Raw genomic sequence first — 20,532 nt, 5'->3', positions numbered from 1 at the left:
AGTCTGTAGCGGTGCATGGGATTCTTCCATTCTAAGTGCAGGACTCTGCACTTGTCCTTGATGAACCTCATCAGATTTCTTTTGGCCCAGTCCTCTAATTTGTCTAGGGCCTCCTGTATCCTATCCCTACCCTCCAGCGTATCTACCTCTCCTCCCAGTTTAGTGTCATCTGCAAACTTGCTGAGGGTGCAATCCACACCATCCTCCTGATCATTTATGAAGATATTGAACAAAACTGGCCCCAGGACCGACCCTTGCGGCACTCCACTTGATACCGGCTGCCAACTAGGCATGGAGCCATTGATCACTATCCATTGAGCCCGACAATCTAGCCAACTTTCTATCCACCTTATAGTCCTTTCATCCAGCCCATACTTCTTTAACTTGCTGGCAAGAATACTGTGGGAGACCGTGTCAAAAACTTTGCTAAAGTCAAGGAACAACACGTCCACGGCTTTCCCCTCATCCACAGAGCCAGTTACCTCGTCATCGAAGGCAATTAGATTAGTCTGGCATGACTTGCCCTTGGTGAATCCATGCTGACTGTTCCTGATCACTTTCCTCTCCTCTAAGTGCTTCAGAATTGATTCCTTGAGGACCTGCTCCATGATCTTTCCAGGGACTGAGGTGAGGCTGACTGGCCTGTAGTTCCCAGGATCATCCTTCTTCCCCTTTTTAAAGATGGGCACTACGTTAGCCTTTTTCCAGTCGTCCGGGACTTCCCCCGATCGCCAGGAGTTTTCAAAGATAATGGCCAATGGCTCTGCAATCACATCCTCCAACTCCTTTAGCACTCTTGGATGCAGCGCATCTGGCCCCATGGACTTGTGCTCGTCCAGCTTTTCTAAATAGTCCTGAACCACTTCTTTCTCCACAGAGGGCTGGTCACCTCCTCCCCATGCTGTGCTGCCCAGTGCAGTAGTCTGGGAGCTGACCTTGTTCGTGAAGACAGAGGCAAAAAAAGCATTGAGTACATTCGCCTTTTCCACATCCTCTGTCACTAGGTTGCCTCCCTCATTCAGTAAGGGGCCCACACTTTCCTTGACTTTCTTCTTGTTGCTAACATACCTGAAGAAACCCTTCTTGTTACTCTTAACGTCTCTTGCTAGCTGCAACTCCAGGTGTGATTTGGCCTTCCTGATTTCCCTCCTGCATGCCCGAGCAATATTTTTATACTCTTCCCTGGTCATTTGTCCAATCTTCCACTTCTTGTAAGCTTCTTTTTTGTGTTTAAGATCAGCAAGGATTTCACTGTTAAGCCAAACTGGTCGCCTGCCATATTTACTATTCTTCCTACACATCAGGATGGTTTGTCCCTGTAACCTCAATAAGGATTCTTTAAAATACAGCCAGCTCTCTTGGACTCCTTTCCCCCTCATGTTATTCTCCCAGGGGATCCTGCCCATCAGTTCCCTGAGGGAGTCAAAGTCTGCTTTTCTGAAGTCCAGGGTCCATATTCTGCTGCTCTCCTTTCTTCCCTGTGTCAGGATCCTGAACTCGACCATCTCATGGTCACTGCCTCCCAGGTTCCCATCCACTTTAGCTTCCCCTACTAATTCTTCCCAGTTTGTGAGCAGCAGGTCAAGAAGAGCTCTGTCCCTAGTTGGTTCCTCCAGCACTTGCACCAGGAAATTGTCCCCACGCTTTCCAAAAACTTCCTGGATTGTCTGTGCACCGCTGTATTGCTCTCCCAGCAGACATCAGGGTGATTGAAGTCTCCCATGAGAACCAGGGCCTGCGATCTAGTAACTTCCGTGAGTTGCTGGAAGAAAGCCTCGTCCATCTCATCCTCCTGGTGTGGTGGTCTATAGCAGACTCCTACCACGACATCACCCTTGTTGCTCACACTTCTAAACTTAATCCAGAGACTCTCAGGTTTTTCTGCAGTTTCGTACTTGAGCTCTCCCTTACGTACAATACAACTCCCCCACCTTTTCTGCCCTGTCTGTCCTTCCTGAACAGTTTATATCCATCCATGACAGTACTCCAGTCATGTGAGTTATCCCACCAAGTCTCTGTTGTTCCAATCACATCATAATTCCTTGACTGTGCCAGGACTTCCAGTTCTCCCTGCTTGTTTCCCAGGCTTCTTGCATTTGTGTGTAGGCAGTTGAGATAACTCACTGATCGTCCGTCTTTCTCAGTATGAGGCAGGAGCCCTGCCCTCTCGCGCGCTCCTGCTCGTGCTTCCTCCCAGTATTCCACTTCCCCACTTACCTCAGGGCTTTGGTCTCCTTCCCCTGGTGAACCTAGTTTAAAGCCCTCCTCACTAGGTTAGCCAGCCTGCTTGCAAAGATGCTCTTCCCTCTCTTGGTTAGGTGCAGCCCGTCTCTGCCTAGCACTCCTCCTCCTTGGAACATCATCCCATGGTCAAAGAATCCAAAGCCTTCTCTCCGACACCACCTGCGTAGCCATTCGTTGACTTCCACGATTCGACAGTCCCTACCCAGACCTTTTCCTTCCACGGGGAGGAAGGCTGAGAAGACCACTTGCACCTCAAACTCCTTTATCCTTCTGTTCCCCAAGAATAACTGTATCATCAATTATACATGTACATTTTGATAGATCTAGTTCATCCACAGATACAAACCTCCTACTCCCAGTTCTTTACATTATGGGATATACAAGATAAAGTAAAGATGAAGTGTGGGGAGGAAGAATCACAATTGTTATTGGAAACACCTGTATAAAACTCACACTACATGTAATGCACATTAACTCTCCAAGGTTTGGGGTCTGTAAGTAGAACCTCAGATGTAGTTTTCCAGGCTTTCAGAAATGTAATATTTTTTTAATTGTTATTTCTGTAAAAGGATAATGTTGTTTCTGGTCAGCCTTAACTGCAGCTTCACCACACTTTGTGCTTGGGAAGAAATGCTTTAAAGTCTGCTTCAGAGTTTAATGTTTAAAAAGACATTTGCACAGTTATTAATATTTGTCTTTAAAAACAATATTTAATAATCAAAACACATGTATATAAAATGTTGGCAGCCCATCCTTTCTATGTACAGTATGCACATGAAAATATCCTACAACCTCTCGTCATATGTAGTCACAAGTGACCAGTATAAGAGCCAGCACAGTTGTCTCTGTAAAAGGAAGAGATGTAGAAAATACTGTGGATAAATATCTGTTATTGGCAGATAAACTCTAGGTACAAAATAGATTTCCCTTGTATAAAAAAGCACATTTTTTTCATACTGGGTGGCTGTGAGAAATCAGAGTAATGCTTCCGGAGAGCCCAGCTGGATACATTTCTGCCAGTCCTAAATAAGTCTGTCATCGCTGTTGCAGCAAGGATGACAGGGAGCCCAATTTTGTCTTAAGGGAGGCCCTTGTAATTCTGAGTGTCCCATACTCTTGCATGCCCTCCCCTCCAACCCCATAACAAGAACTGGGCCTCCTCAAATGTAAATGTTGTTTTAAAATGAGGAGGGATGGGGAACACTTGGTTCATAATAGAGCATTTTTGGAAGTACAGTTAATTTTTCCTTTTTGGCTCCGTCCCATTTTGAGGTCACCCGTGGAAATGTTGGGATTGGTTGTGCAGCTTTGGATTTGACATGTCTTGAGGAAAATAAAAATTCTGTGGGCTGGCTTGAGCCTCCAACAGAGGAGAGAGGATGGTGTCTCCCCATGGAAACTAGCCTCATTTTGTAGTGGCGTTTGGATTTGTTAGTGGAGGACTCCATAGGCAAATACCCAGATCTGTTCCTTATAAGGCCACCAAATGTTTCAATTTCTGCAGGGTTCCCTCCGGATCCGCTGGCTGCAGAATAGCATGACAGTGTGCTAGGCCGGGGCAGGGAGAGATGCTTGCCAAACAGTTGGCAACATTTTAACCGTTCTGACCTCCTATAAATCAGGTTGTGTGGTGGAGGAAGGCTCTGCAGTGCTAAGAAGCAGATGATGCCAGACAGCAGGCTCGGTAGCAGCGGTGGAAGGCCATGAGAGAAGCGAATGGATACAGAAATGCTGTTTGCTGCTACATATTTTTTTATTTTAGTGGGTGGTATTAAAAGTTTGAAAAGCCCTGTCTTCATCTCTGTGGAGAAAAAGCAGAGAGGACAAAAATAACAGTGCTTATACCCAGAGGCCTGAGGGACACTCAGATGTTTCTTAGTCTCCTAGCCAGCTTCACCTATATCTGTGGCCTGTAATAGGGTTTCATGACCCAGCAGTCAGCTGTAATTTACAGACTTGCTAAGTCTTAGGAAGTTTTATCCCTCCCCCTTCCCTCTTTCCCTGGGGGATGCGTTGAAACCACTATACAAAAATGATGTGCAAATGTCTGTGGGAACCAGGTTGAAAAGGCTGGTACACACTTGTTTGCGCCCGGGTTGGTGGAGTCCAGTAGCTTGGCTGCCTGCCACATGTAGGCAGTTTCTTTTGTTGTTCTGGAAATGTGTTGGGGATTTTATTACGTTGTGCTCGCTTGGTCTCCCACTTCCTTATTGTGTGACAGAAGTGTAATCATCTGGTTCAAGGAGCTTAGTTAATTGTTTACAAAATAGAAATGTTGATGATTGTCTCCTGGTAGGGAAGTAAAGTTTAAAGCAGTGTAGTAGAATGGGTGGTTTGTCCAGTTTTCAGATTAGGAGGGATTGGAGCCAAATTGTATGTAATGCTAACGTCCCTCAGCTGGTCCTGCTTGCATGCATATGTCAGCAACGGCCTTCACTCCTTTTATCTTGGGGGTAGCTCTTACAAATTGGGCATTTGTACCTCCCCTCTGACTTCTATTAACTGTGCTTAAAAATGAAATGAGGATTGCAAGCATTATTGGTAATTGTTGTGCAAATGTAATACTCCCTCCAAGCTGTTAAATAGGCCAGTGCTCTGTTTACACGAACAGGCAGCCAGCTTTCCAAGTGTAATGAGTCAGCTAGATGAACAGAAGGGGTGCGGAATTAATCTGGCACCCGTCTGGCCTTTTCTCAGTTAAACAGGTTTTCCAAGCACCACGTGAATAGGTATATACCCTGGTTACAAACAGACACAATGACAGCCAGTGTGGACAGATTTTTTCAAGAATAAATTGACATACACATGACCATAAAAACCAATTTTAGTGAGGCATTTGAAGTGGAATCCTAAATTGGACCTGGTTTGTAATTTGGCATAGTCTGTGTTATAGGGCAGTGTCGCTGCTCTGATCCCATGCATGCCAGTTCATGCATTAATATAACTACAGCAAGTGAAGCTGTTCTGTGTGCCGTGTGATTTAATATGCCATGTAGACTAAAACTGAATTTTCATCATTGACACCAAGTCCTTTGAATCTCCGTTGCTTGGATGTTCATACTATTGTTGAAGTCCACATGCTCAAAGGACTCCTTGTGACCCCATGCAAGCACTGGAGTGGTGGAGCTCTACTCACCTCCCACTCATCACCCCCAGTGTTCCCCCTCCTCCCCCCCTCAACACTCATAGATGCTTCCTTGTCCTTGTTAGTGGGACTCAGCTCAAGCCCTGGGTTATAACTAGGACTAATAGGATGAAATTAAGAAAGGAATACGTAGGCTGGGCAAATCAGAGAAAACTCTCCGCTACTGAGATTTGAGAGGTTGTAAATAACCTACCAGTGGAAGTGGTGAGACAAGGTGGGGGAGGTAATGGCTTTTACTGGACCAGCTTCTGTTGGTGAGAGAGAGACACTTACACTGAGCTTTGCTTCAGGTGGAAATGGTGGCAATGATACTAGACAGAACGCCCGAGAATAGTCTGTAGGGAACAGTCTTGCAGTTCAGTGTCCTGGGGATCTAAGAAGTGCCTGAAATCACTGTAGCTGGTCATGTGAGCGTGGTTTTCTCCACTTCATGAAGGCTCAAAACCTTTTTTTTTTTTTTTTTAACATTAAAGTTTATATTCTGCCTAATCTGGGGGGACCAAATCAGTAATGCTGGTCTGTCATACTACCAAGGACTGGCTCAGTCTTGACCCTGGGTTTATATGAATCCCAACAGTTACCCTTTCCAACCTATAATGCCCGATGAAAGCTAGCTCACCTTTTTAAGATGCTGCTTCTAGTCATTTTTTGTCAGCATTTTGATATGAGATCCCATGTTCCCTGTGGGCTTCATGCCCTTGCAGTGCTACGTAGTGGGACTATAGAAACGTCCACGTGTTGGATATTCATGCTACTCCGAAAAGCATGGTGAAGTTTTTTGGTGTATTTCACTTTAATGTTAATAGAAATGTCAGTTTGCCTGTGTTTTGATGTTACCTATCTGCTGGATTCCTCCCCACTCACCCTTTCTAGGGCCTTTTCAGCCTCCTTTGCATGATCTGCTCCCTGGTTTCCCCGCAGAGAGAGCACAGCAGTGAGGGATGTCATTCCATTTCCCTCCATTTTAGAAAGAAGCGGTGAAATGTCCTTACTGTGCATCTCTGGTACCCAGCATCACAGGGCTTCCCTCACTGGGAGCCACAGCTAAGGAGACCTCTGGTGCCCTTTTCCATTTCCTAAATATGGATAATTTGTCCTTAGCCAGCTGTGTTAAGAGCAGAGCAGAAACTAACATGGCTGCTCTGAAGAAAGCCATGTTTTGTTATAAGAAAAGGAGTACTTGTGGCACCTTAGAGACTAACCAATTTATTTGAGCATGAGCTTTCGTGAGCTACAGCTCACTTCATCTGTAGCTCACAAAAGCTTATGCTCAAATAAATTGGTTAGTCTCTAAGGTGCCACAAGTACTCCTTTTCTTTTTGCGAATACAGACTAACACGGCTGTTTCTCTGAAACATGTTTTGTTATAACACCTCTGTTAACTGATGTGTCTCAGCATTATCTATGGATAGATAGCATTTGGGTGGTTAACTTCTGCTGCTGTGGGGCTACGAAAGGGGCATGAAACGTTTTTATCAGTTTGAAAAAACAACTGTGAAAAACCTATGGTCAGTGGAGTAGGGAGGGTTTAGTTTACAGACATGTTTACAAATGAAGAGCGTTCCACAGAATTTTTCTAAAGTAAATGTCATTATTATTATTTCTATTACAGTAGTACTCAGGACAAGAACCCCCTGTGCTACATGCTGTACAGACACAGCACAAAAAGACAGCCCCTGCCCAAAAGAGCTTCCAGTCTAAGTATAAGACAAGAGATGGACACAGATGGACAAACGGGGGAGTACAAGGAAATGAGACAATCTTGGTCAGCATGACAGGTGGTGGTCTTAGCACACCACCAGCCTAAATATTGCCAAGTTTTTTTTTGTAGGCTTTCTGGCAGAGGAGAGTTATAAGGAGCGATTTGGAGGAGGAGGATGAGTTCGTTTTGCAGATGTTTACAGGGAGGTTTGCCTGAGCATGAGCTGCAGGCAGCATAAGAGAAAGCATGAATGTGATTTTTTGAAAATTTTACAAGGAGGCAATGGAGGCTGCTAGCACCATGAGCCTGTTAGAGGCAGGAGTCGAACTTTCGATACTGAATGAGATCTGGTAGGTCGGGTGGGAACAGGGGGTGAAGGGCCTTGAGAGAGAAGACAGGTAGCTTATGTCTGATGTGATAGAGAAGAGGGAGCCTGTGGACGGATGCCAAGAGAGAAGTGACAGGGTCAAAGCGGTGGGCTCGGAAGATGATATTTGCAGCAGAATGTAATGCTGGTCAGAGGTGCTGAATTGGTGGCTCATGGTCCAGACACACAATAGACAGAACAGAAGCCATGACTCTGATGAGTATTTAGGCATCTGCATGAAGTCAGCTGGTGGGTTTCAGTCCCACTCCTTGGAACTAAACACCTCTCTGATTCAAACCATTTCAAGTTGTGGGCCTTAAAAGCTGTGGCTTTTTAGGCACCCAAAAAATTGGTAGGAGGTTTTACTTTCCCCCACCTCAGTTCTGTTCTCTCTCTTGTCCCCACCTACAAAATCCCCAGACTGGGGATGGCGTTCTGGAATGACTCTGTTCCTGGACAATTTCCTGAAATTGTACCTTTAAAAAATAACAAAAAGTTAATAGTACAATGTGTTATGCCGTCAGGTGGCAATTAGCGGGGGGAAGATTTTTCAAATGATCCCAAGTTTGTGTCATTTCAACCTAAGTACAATAAGACTTTTGCTTTAGGACTCCGATTTGGGTCGCTAGTCTGAAGTATACTGTTGTGCTGATGCTTTTTAGCCTCTAGCCTCAGGAGAGGAGATATTTTTGTTTCACAAAAAGGCCATGCCTGTCCTGGCTCCAGACCACGTTTCTGATCTCGGTTACAACACATACTTCTGTGTATTTCAGATGTCCGTTGTCTTTTCAGCTCTGTAACCAGGCAACACATGGCACCGGCAACAGAGCTCTTTGTTATTCTCCTGAATTGTGCCGTACCTAGGCCAAGGCACAATGGCAGTGCTGAGACTGAAAGGGCTTGGCTTGGGGCGGCTTCTCTGAAAACCTTGCAGGGAACATTGTACCTTGTGTTTGCATTCTCTGTTTTTTCTCTAGAGATGGAAGCAGGCCAATACAAAAGGCACATTTTATAAGTAGATTTTGTAATTCACCACATGTTAATTGCTTTATGTATTAGTCCCTTGAATACCAGAAAAATTCATAGGACTGTCGATAAACTCCATAGGCACAAATAGTTACCTTAGTGCCAAAAATACCTGTCCATAGGGCTCACCTTTACAAGCTATGGGGCATTCATTTACTGTGGTGGAGGATACCATAGCTGAGAGAAGCCCCATGTGGGAATTAAGATCAGTTCTGTAGACCAAAATGTAAGGGTATCACTTTCTGTTTGAGTCTAGCCCATCATGATGAGTATCCCTGGTGCCTCCGAGATAAATGACATTAAATAGTCTCTCAGAAGCAGCCCAGTTCTTAGAATGCAGGTGGCTATTTGCTCCCTTAAAAATTGCATCTGGGGCCCATGGCAGATTGGCCCCGCCTTGTGTGGGATGTGTGGATGCTAGTACCTGTTCTGGCAGCCCAGCGCAGCAGTTATCCTGTATTTTCTCTTTTTTAATGATCTTTATAAAATTTCTAATTCTTCTGATTTTTCTCTCTAAACAGACGGTTGATGATGAGGCGATGGCAGCATAAATGAAGATCAAGTAAGGAAGGCAGAACGATGCCCAAGGGTGGGTGTTCTAAAACACCACAGTCAGACGATTTCTCTCTCAGCAACGACATGGTGGAGAAACAAACGGGGAAAAAGGTAGCATGCTGGTTTTTTCATATTCGCCTGACTTTGGAGAGGGCAGGTTCACGGTGAGAGGCCAGGACTGGGCCGCGTCCAGCCATTTATAAGCCACTCCAGTATTTGCTGTGCTAAGAGATTGCCCAACACCCTGTATCAGCAGATGATGCTGAATCTGAATCAGACAATATGATTTAGTTGGAGATTGGTCCTGTTTTGAGCAGGGGGTTGGACTAGATGACCTCCTGAGGTCCCTTCCAACCCTGATATTCTATAATTCTGTGGCACAGTGGTGACATGCCAACTGATAAGGACTCAGCTTACAATGTGTTTCACTTTGGCCCATTTCTCCCGGAGTCTGTAATATCCATTGCGAGGTACTGGAGCTGAATGGTAGTGACTTGAGACAGTGCTGTAGGTGACACTTTGGAAGGGTGTTCAGTAAAATGATTGTGACTTTTAAAGTTTCCTATCTTAAAGAACCATTGCCGGGACACACAACTGCTCTGAAATCAGAAGTAGTCTGAGTGTCTGTAAGGGAGGAGCGTATCTCTTTGTGCATACTGTCTTTGTGGCCACAAATGCAGTATCCATGTAAGAATCTCAGCTGTGCTGAGCACACATGGAAGTCTGTTACGCTCCAATTAATGGTTGGTCAGGTGTGGGTGTTTCTCTGCTGAAAATATTGCTGTTTGGATTTTAATTAAGGCTTCTGAGGTTTGATCTGTGCTAAGAGTTGCAGATGAGGTTACTGAAATGAAATGGGAGTCTAAGGATGCTTTTTCTTTTCTACTGCACCCCCAACATAAATTCTACTCATTTTGCCCCATACCTGAGCTCCATCCCCTGCCCTCCAGCTTTTTGATGGTTCTTAGCAGTGTCTCACTGGATTACAATAAAGTCTATAGGCAGCTTCTGTTGTTGAGAAATTGTGTATAAAAACTTGCTTTTAACTAAAATTAAAAACCTATGCATATTGAAAACTGTTACTCCACTATAGACACACATTTCCCACTCTTTCCATCTATCCCCTCACCCAGTTTGTCCCAGCATTTCCTACCTCTGAAGCTGTTTGAACTTCTCCTGTCTGATATGTGAATCAGAGCTTCATTAGCAAACCATGTTGCCTCTTGTTCTCCCATCCTGTGTTTCTCCTTTTCCTCTGTCCTTCCTTTTCTCACTAACTTTCCCTCCACATTTCTATGTTGTTGATCTTCTTTCCTCTCGTCTTCTCCTCTCTCTTCCCTGATCCCTCTCCCTCACTGGGGCTCCCATGGTATTGTTTCTGATGCATTTATAAGAGTGACTTGCAGTGGACTCTCCCTTCCATAGTAACTGCAGCATTTGGGGCAGTGCTAATGCTATTTAATCTATCTAGACTGTGATCATCACTGTAGTGTCCGAATGCCAGCTCTCCTCTTCCCACTCAGTATTAGAACACGGGCTGCGGGATTACAGGGGAGTGTTGCAGAGTGGAATCTAGCAAAGACATTGCTCAATTGCAGAAGTTTTGCAGCATTCCAGTAGCAAGGAGATACTGTCCTCTGCCAGCTTCTGTTCTACCTCCAGATGACTGCTGGCCGGGAGTTCATGGATTCTCCAGGGATGATCATTACCTTGGTTCCTAGCACAGCCTTACTCTGTTGGCTTCTTTACAGTTGACAGCATGCCCTGGAATTTAGTGAATGTTGAATAGTTATATTGACCATTCAGCCAGAAAGGATTTGGGGATTGTCACCTGAAGTGGCAAGAGGAGAAGGGCAGAGCAGATGACCAACTACAGCGTTTTAGGCGGGAGGCAAATATCAGATGGATTGGTAGTATCTGCCCAGTTCCCTCTCTGTCGCTCTGCATGTTCATAGTTGAATCTCTTTGCATGAGGCATGCTGAAAAATGTACGCCATTCCCAGGCAGGACACCACCTAGGACCCAACAAGGTGCTTCTAGGGAAGACTGCAAAAATTGGGCACAATAGTCTTGAATGTGGAGAAATGGCTGCAAAGTTCTGCTCTGTGGTGTCCAGTGAAGATATCCGAATTCACCCTGACTTCTTCCTGGCAAATGAGGCTGGAAGCCAGTTGTGCCGATTACATTGGAATATGATGCTGAGGTTTTGTCAGGGCCGGGTATGGAGTCGGTGCATCAAAGGACACAGGGAACAGTTATAATACGATTCAGCCTCCACTTTATTGCACCCAGAAGTTTAAAGAAACGGCTGCAGTTCAGTTACCTGCCATGGAGTCATTTGACGGATATTACAAACAGGACTGCTGGGACCTGTGTCTGAGTAACTAGGACATTGTTTCTACGCTGCCCACCAAAACCTCAACGCAGACCTCGTGGAATAACATTATTTAGTGGTTTCAGAGTGGCAGCCGTGTTAGTCTGTATCCGCAAAAAGAACAGGAGGACTTGTGGCACCTTAGAGACTCACCAATTTATTTGAGCGTAAGCTTTCGTGAGCTACAGCCCACTTCATCGGATGCATTAGTGGGGATAGCGCGTACAATCTCTCGGCTTCCTTAATTCTGGTCTTCTCAACCTGTGAAGAAATTTGAAGACTATTGTCCACTAGGGACTGATCTGAGATCCACGTTAATTGGCTGAAGGATATTATACAGCAAACCATCACTTTCTAGTTAACTCTGTAAGGGTGGAACAGCGACTTAAGGTACAAGCAGTTGGGGGTTAGACTTTCTGCTTCCCGAGATTGTTGTGGGTCCACTTGAGAGAGGTGGCAACTTTTGACTGATCTTGTATTTATCAACAAGTTCAAATGCCTCAGCCTGTAACTTCTCCTGCTGCTCTCCATCTAGGAAGGTAGCCGAGGTGTCTTAAGGTGCCGTCACTCGTCACTGCCTTCTGGATAAACTAAGTAACATGAAGGGACTGGCTGGGCACTATATACACTTTATAATTAATTGAAATATAATTTCAATATAATCATGACTGAAATATAAAATTGCAAAACAGTAACTTTATTAACATTTAAAATCTTTTCTCCTCAGTGTGACCTTAAAATGAACAGTTTTTACCATTAAACTAACAGCCCTTAAATTGTTACATTTTGAGACACCAACTCTAAACAAAAGGTAGAGTGCATAGTGTTCAGACATTTATTACTGGCTTGACTATCCCCTGGGCTGAATGCTACAGTAAATGTCTCCAGGTTCTGTGCTGCAGGATGTTAGAGCTAGACTCCAGCTGCCTTCTTTGCAGCAGGCTGTTGCTATGTTGAAGCTCCATAAACCAGTGCTAATTGAGAAGGGGGGAGCCAGCTCCCCACCTCTCACCCCTTGGTATCCTTCAGCACAGACGGTTTAGTAGCTTCTGATGTCTCAGTTATTTTGCTGTAGCCCGGGGAGTGAGTTAGCTTAAAGACCAGTTCTCTACGTGGAAGGTGAGGGTCAGGAAACCAGAGGCGATGCCTAGGGGGGCATGTGGGGGTCAACTGCCCCCCACAGATTTCTGCGAGTGCCAAGCTGCCCTTGCAGGGATTGGTCTGCTCAGCCTGCTGGGTGGGTGTTTGTGTGTCTTCCTACCGCCCCCCCGCCCCCCCGCTCGGCCCCTCTCCCTGGCAGCCGGGTCTGGGTGGGATAGAGACACTTCTCACGCTGGGTGAAGATGACCTCTCTGGGTCGCGCAATCTGTGCCGCACAACAGCTGTCAGTGAGAGAACCTGGCGGGGGAGGCAGCGGTGGCCTGCCCCCTCCCCTCTCCCCCCGGGCCTGACTGCTGGGGACAGGGGCCAAGCAAGCCAGAAACAGGCCAGGGGGAAGCACAGCAGGAGAAGGACAGAGGGTCCTCTCCCCCTTCCCAATAACTGTGGTGGGGAGAGCGCGGTAGCCGCAGGCTGGGTGCAGGGTGGGGGGGGTCACTGGGAAAGGCGCCAGGAGCTGGTTCCCTGGCCTCTGCTCAGCCAGAGGTAGGGGCATTGCCCATGCCCCTTCACTTGCTCAGGTGTCTGTGAGAGCATGAGAGTGTCCTTGGGCCCGGTCCAGAGGCACATGCTACCCACTCCTGTCGCCCCAGCCCTCCAGGAGCCAGTGGGATTGGCTGCCCTAGCCCAGGAGGTGGGGCTGGAAGATTCCTCCCAGAGGCAACATGTAGGGTGCTGACATGTCCCCCCTTAAATTGTCCTCCTTCCCCCTGTCAGCAGGCATGAGTTGTCTCGGCGTAAAACCCTGGTGTCCAGGATGTATTTGAAAACATTACCCACTCTGTTGTTCCTCCTAACTGGTGGAAACATCTCTCCTAAGGTTAGCCAGGGAGAGCAGTATGGTAAGGGGAGGACAGGGGGGCGTCTGGCGATGAATGCCTCACATACCCTTCCACACATGCTGAAGAGGTTCTTAGAAACTTCTGAAGAGTCTGGGATGGCTCAGCAGCTGTAGAAGCTGTTTCAGGTTGAATTTAGCCATAGAGGCTTTTAAAAGCATGTCTACCTTGTATATGATTTATTATTATTTGCTATCTGTATTACTGCAGCGCCTAGGGGCTCTAGTCATGGACCAAATCCTTGATACATTAGGTGTTGCACAAACACAGAGCAGAAAGACCGTCCCTGCCCCAAAGAGTTTACAATCTAGTTTTAGACAAGAAACAGATGGATGCAGCCAACCAATGGAAGAATGTAAGGAAATTAGGAGACATGGTCAGCATGGCAGCCTGTGCTCTTAACACGCCCCAGCCAACCATTGCCAAGCTTTTTGTAGGCTTCCTGGCAAATAAAAGTTTTAAGGAGAGATTCGAAGGTGGATTTAGTTAATTTTGCAGAAGTTTATGGGGCGCTCCTTTCAAGCGTTCAGGGCAGCATAGGAGAGAGCATGAAGGTGATTGTTTGAAGTTGTAACAAGTGGGCGATGGAGGCTGCTATCATGGGCTTGATTGGAGGCAGGAGTCAACCTTTCGATACTGGATGAGAGGTGATAAGGTGGGGATAGGCCATGAAAGTGAAAACAGGCAGCTTCTGTCTGATAGCATAGAGAAGAAGGAGCCAGTGGAGGATGCAAGAGAGGAATTACATGGTCAAAGCAATCAGATAGGAAGATGATTTTTGCAGCAGCATTATATCTGGATATGAGCAGTAGAAGATGGCGCTTGTCAAGGTCAGAGAGAAGGATGATATAGTAAGCAAGGTGCAAGGTGATGAGCCTGGATGAGCATTTTACCTGTGTGGATAGGAAAGGCTCTATCTTAGAGATGTTATTGAGAAAGAATCTACAAGACATACGTAGGCTTTGTCTACACTGCAAGTGCTACAATGGTATTTCTGTTGTAAATTCACCCCCCGAGAGGCAGTAGCTATGTCAATTAGGGCATTGGTTGGCTTCACTACATCTCTCAAGGTGTGAAGTTGTCACATCCCTGAGTGCCATAGCTAGGTTGACCTAAGTTTTAGGTGTAGACCACAGCCTGGATGTCACATTTCCTCATGTAGTCTTTACAGAGCCCCATTCCAGACTTCCTGCTTCCAAGTGGGATAGATCAAAGTGCATTAGGGAACTTGCAGTGCGCAACAGCAGGATCCACACAAGCCGTTAGGGCGCAGCTGGCTAATGAGAGTTAGATTTACACCCCAGCTTGCTGGGCACTAACAATTTGTGTAGATTAAGGTCTGAGGCTGCATTAGAGAAACGGCCATGTTTTCCATAGATTTATAGATTTTAAGGCTAGAAGGGATCGTTGCGATGGTCTGGTTTGACTTCCTGCGTAACACAGGCTGTGGGGCTTCCCGTGATCAATTCCTGCTCTGAGTCCAATAGCTGAGCATGAAGTAGAGCACCTTTTTTAGAAAAATACCCAATCTCAATTTAAAACTTGCCAGGGGTGAGGAATTCCATCACAACCCCTCTGCTCCACAGGCTGTGGTGAGAGGGCACCACAGTCTGCTCCACAGCCACAGCGACCTTCACAACCAGTTTAGGCCACAGCAGAGATGGCCTTTGAAAGGAGTCTCATCAGACTTTACCGGAAGAAAAGTGGGTAAGGACTGGAAAGCAGTGGTTGGAGGGGAGAAACTGGGGACGTGTGAGACTGACTGACTAATCTCCTCTTGTCTGTGGGGTAAAGTATTTTAAGTCTCTTCGGTGCTCGTGAAGCCTAAGTCCCATTTTCAAAAGAGACTTTGCCTCCCACATGACAAAGTCTCATTGACTTTTAATGAGACATTGATACCTACGCAGCTGTGTCACTTTTAACAATGCGACTTGGGCTTCTAAATTACTTAGGTGCTTTTGAAAATTTTACTTGCGTTCACTAGCGCTGCAGCAGATAACATGATTTTTAAAAAACGCACCATTCTATTTCCACACGTGCTTTTGTATTTGTATTTTGGCCCTGGAAAAGAAAGAAGCAAGGTTGTATTGTTAGGGCTTTCGACTGGGACTTGGGAGCTAGACTCAGTTCTCAGCTATGCCAGTATATTCTGTGTCTCCTTGGGGAAGTCACCCACTCCCTCTGTCCCTTGGCTCCCCATTTGTAAAAGGTTCCCCCTTTCTCCCACCATTTGTCTATTTAGATTGTAGACAGGGACTGTCTCTTACTATGTGTGAGTACAGGGCCTTGCGCAAGGGCCCCAATCTTAGTTGGGTCCTCTAGGCACTACCACAATATAAATAATAACTGTCCTGATATGAATTGGATTAAGTATTGTCATTCCGAACATGTGGCTAAACTTCCTTTGTCAAGGCATTTGCTCTTGATGGTTTTATTTTTTGATACAGGAGACACCTTTTCCTCCCTGCATTGATGCATTGGTGCATTTCAGAAAAGACTTGGCGTGGCCAGTCCAGTTTGTAAATGTTGTTTTTGGTCATCACTGCTTATTTGTCTTTAGTGTTGCAATCTGCAATGCTATCGATCCAGTTTGGAGCACAAATGGCTTTGGGGATTTCCATGGTCCGGTAATGCAAATCTTTGCATAAGAGATTGGAATGTGGGTCAGTTTTGTGAACTATACAGTGAAAGTGCAACTTCAGTGCAGCTCTAAGTAGAGCATGAGTGGTGGTGTCAATAGTTCAGGGTGTGTTTGTACCCAAATCCAAGAGCTCGCTTTCATCTACCAGAAGTATATTCCTTTGCATCAGTTTGCACTTCGTTCATGTGTTCAGGCTCATTTTTTCAACTATAAGAGCTAAAAAAAAAAAATTCCTGCATGAAAACTTAGATTTCTGGAGCACAAGAGGGTAACCTCAAAAAAAAAAAAAAAAAAAAAAAAGCTTATTGAGCTGCAGCAAGCTGACCCAATTTGAGCCCTGAGTGAAAAAATAACTGTTACTGAGCCACGTCACACATGTGCCTATAGGTGTTCAAAATGGCTGCTCCCAGACTTTTGATGTTATCTGTGCTCTGAATTTAATCTGCCGTCTGTAATTTAACCCCTTGTCTTTACTACATGTATGTGACAGACTCTCATTGTACAGCCAGGCAGGAGTATCTATTTTCTTGTCTAATTTAAGCAGACTTCTATCACCTTCAGTTTCAGTGGTTAGAGGTATTTGCAGTAGAGAGAATTAGCTTATTCTAGAGAGAACTGTGGCTTTGCCACCCAAAAAGAGAACCTAAGAAATTGCTGGTAATACCCTTATAATTCACTTAATTTTGCAGTAGAATACCATATGGGGACAGTTCTTCTAGGTCCCAGCTAATGATCGGACTGTGGCCAAAAGTGTGAGGATTTGTAACATTTATATTTTTAACTCTAGCTAGACCAACTGAAGATAATGTTTTTTTACCAAACATGCAGTAAATCTTACCAATATCCCACAGCACTGAGTTCCACAAGTTTGATATGTTAAAGTATTTCTTTTTACACATTGTATTTAAACTGCCAAAGTGAACATATTTTGTAGACTTCAGCTTCTTAAACTCTGACAGATTTCTTAGTCTGTGACATGTTCTGACTACAGGGGAGCTTTTTCACCGTCCTCTTATTCAGTTGTTATCTTCCATTTGACAGTGTCATCAGTGTACTGTATTAATTTGTAAGAGAGGCATCAATGACTAGTTTAGACCATAAATTTTGAATAGGGGAATGTTTTGAATCTTTTCACAAGAGTAATTTGCAGATTAATTTGCCATGTTGTTGTTTGAACATGTGAGTATGAAATTAGGTTTCTAAAATATCAATTTAAAATGGTTATTTAAACTAACATAAGGGCAACCACAGAGCTTTGAAGTGATGATGCAAGTCCAGCAACACTGTCAGCTGGCATTTTCTACTAGGTTTCACTGGCAGGGAGAGTACTTTCCCGGCAACAGAAAGCACTGCGGGTTTTCTCTGACTGAAATCTATTTTAAGATTTCAGACAATGAAAGAATCCTGTTTTTTTTATATGAAGTTCAGTTGGCCCCTTGTTTCTAGCATTCTGAAGTTCTCAACAGGGAACTCTAATGCCTTTTGCATAAGTGCTTTGTATGTAGGAAATCTCAACTTCCAGTGTCAAGGGTTTAATCAGATTTCTGGCCCATAACTCACGGCGTAAGAAAAGGTAATTTGTAGCTTCTTTATGGATAAAGGAAATTTATCTGCATTTCCCTGCTCAGTCTCTGAAAGTATGAAATGTACAAACTGCTGCTGCCCAGCAGTGACTGAGCCAGGAAGGTGTCATCTTAGAAATGTCAGTTACAACTGGTGTTTCTTGACCCTCCTGCAGCAGGTAGACCTCTTACTGAGAAGTGATACCACTCCACACTGGCAGCTTGGGGCCCTGACTAGAGGCCTAGAAACCAGCTTCCAACCTGCTTTCAGAGAAGTAAGGAGTGCTGCAGATTTCTGATTTGTGCTAAGAAAATAAATGGAATTCACTTGCCTTGCACCATCATTTCTACATTGAGCAGTTGCAACGTAACACTCAAGTTGTGCCTTAAGAATGAAGCGGTAGGAGAAGAGAAACTTGCATACAGTCTTTTCTATTTTTATGAGATTGTCCTGAACTCTAGCAAGTGAGGGCATGTGAATGTCTGAAATAGTTGGGCCGAAGTATGAATATAAATGTTTCTAAATAGTGTTTTCCAAGTTTTCCAGGGGATGTCGGCAGGTCTTCATTCTGAGAATCACTTACATGTAAAGTTTCAGAGTAACAGCCGTGTTAGTCTGTATTCGCAAAAAGAAAAGGAGTACTTGTGGCACCTTAGAGACTAACCAATTTATTTGAGCATGAGCTTTCGTGAGCTACAGCTCAAAGCTCATGCTCAAATAAATTGGTTAGTCTCCAAGGTGCCACAAGTACTCCTTTTCTTTTTACATGTAAAGAAGATGCCCTGTTAGCCCATTATAGCACTGCTGTGTTAGTATTTGAGCTGCCACGTCAATGTGGGTGTCTCTGGAGAGTGAAAAGGGCAAACTACCCTGCTTGTAATAAGACTGCAGACCTGGAGTTGCTCACTGTGCGTTTGGTTTGTTGATTTGAATGGATTACTAAGGAATAATCTAGTAGCTCTGGTTGTGAGCTGGTGCTTGCCAGTCATCCCTGGCTGTATCTCTTTCCCTTCCTCCCCCCCATGACAGATGTAAACTAATACCTGTCCCTGACCTTGTGAGGCTTCTGATCTGTTCAGAATAGTAGCTGGCACAAAACATGGCATCATTTGTTGTTACAAACTATTTTTATTCACAAGTCAGAAAATAAGACAAAAGTATTTCCAAGCAGAACATTTAAACGAAATGGTAATGTATTTATTTTGGCTGCTCTGAATTTTTTCTGGCACCCTGATAACTTCTGCAATGAGGAAGAGCTCTCTGTTTCTTATCTTGAACAAGGCTCTCCTTTTTCTAGTTCCAAATGTTAAGTAATACACTCCCGCTTCTGAATGTTTGTTACTGGCTCCGTCTAACCACAAAAGCAGAGGCAGTCTTTGGGACAGCAAGAGATCCTGCTGGAGAGCAGTTAGATGTGGGTCATGGAGCTTAATTTTTAAAAAATCCCTGGCTCCTAAATCCATTTTGTAAGGTCCCAATGTTGTGGTTGGAACAGAGGTGTAGCATTTTTAATGCAGCTTTAGTATTGCATGCCACTAGGGTGGCCAAACTGGCCACAACTTGAGGAACAAGTAAATAAAATGAGCTGATTGGAGTAAACAGTTTTTCTAAGCTGCATGTTAAGCCTGTACCAGATAAAACTGAGAAGGAGGAAGGAGCAACGTACACACAGTGACAACATAGTCTTATGACTGCTAGCACAATAAGCTATCTGCCAGGATCTTACAAGTCTGATACAAACAGCATGACTGGTGGGGTGGGGGGGTTAACAAGGGAATTTGTTAGATTCATTTGTCTAGGTTTCTTGCAATTATCTTGCGTTAATTAAAATATTAAGACTATTTTTAGTTTAAAAGTAAGGCTGAACAAGATTTAAGGTCTAGCTTTTGCTAACATCTTGAAACATAAGTTTGTTAATAAATAGACGATTTGGCTTTGCTTTTAAAGCAATGCTGCAGATTTAAAATTTTTTACACTAGATTTGAACAAACCAGTTTCTCAAATACAAAGGAAAGCATAGGTAATTTACACACACATCTTAAACATCCATAGGTTCCCCTTCATACTGAAGGACTAACATACAGCCTTGTACCAGCTTTAAACATTTTTTCTAATTTGAATCCTCTAACTTTATGCAACCCAGTCTCACTTGGGGTATGTTTACCCAGCGGCTGAGAGGGGGCTTCCCAGGGCAGGCCACCAGACATGCGCTTGCTCTGCGCGAGCTCGTGCGCTTACCAGAGTTTTGTGGCATGGTAGCGCAGGCAGCAGTTTGGGCTGGCTGCCTGAATCCAAGCCTGCCTGTCGCTTCGGGGGCATGCTGGGCGGCTAATCTGAGCCACCACCCCTGCCGCCGCGCCCACGCTATTGGTTGTGCACTCGCTCGAGCAGAACGTGCATGCACCCATCTATCCACACCGACACTCCAAGCTGCTGTGTAGCCATATGCTTACATCCTTCCTCAAACCTATTTTCTTCTGACTGCTCCACTACTGATTGCTACTCCAGTGTCATCTGCTCCCAGCTGACAGCTTAAAAAAGCCCCAAGCTCCATAATATCTCAACACCACAACAAATAAGCAAGGAATACACAAGGCAATCATTGGTTTTCTTCCCCCAGCAGCTGTCTTCCCTTCCCTGCATGTGTGAGAGATATAATCCCCTAATAAAAACTTTGTACATTTTGAGTTAAGATTGCTGGATTACAGGTCCCAAGAAGGCAGGTATTAAGAAGTTAAGTTATTCAACCACCCATCTGTACTCCACTCCACTCAGAGTTCTTCTTGATGTCGTCTACACCACAGCACAATCCACATAACCCCACCCTCATCCTGATCAGCAAGCAGCCACCCTTGAACTCCGACTGTCTTTATTGGTTTGTGTATTTCAGTGATTAATATAGGGTTGGTACCTTGTAT

At 44.8% G+C, this 20,532-nt stretch overlaps 1 protein-coding gene across 4 annotated transcripts in view; it reads left to right on the top strand.

Annotated features, from left to right (window-relative positions):
* ANKRD11 (ankyrin repeat domain containing 11) overlaps nt 1-20,532 on the top strand; it is a 228,863-nt gene that overhangs the window by 157,768 nt on the left and 50,563 nt on the right. For all 4 annotated transcript variants that reach the window (XM_084644783.1, XM_084644781.1, XM_084644780.1 and 1 more), the window contains exon 3: nt 9,006-9,150. Coding sequence is in view for 2 of the 4 variants with exons in the window: in XM_084644781.1 (XP_084500907.1) it covers nt 9,064-9,150 (87 nt within the window). In the remaining 2 variants the exon portion in view is untranslated. The remainder of the gene's footprint in view (nt 1-9,005; nt 9,151-20,532) is intronic.

This window comes from Lepidochelys olivacea, assembly GCF_965140295.1.
Source record: "Lepidochelys olivacea isolate rLepOli2 genome assembly, chromosome: 12".
NCBI classification, from domain to species: domain Eukaryota; kingdom Metazoa; phylum Chordata; order Testudines; family Cheloniidae; genus Lepidochelys; species Lepidochelys olivacea.
The sequence above is the reverse complement of the archived record's forward strand: the minus strand, read 5'-3'. Positions and strand labels throughout refer to the sequence as shown.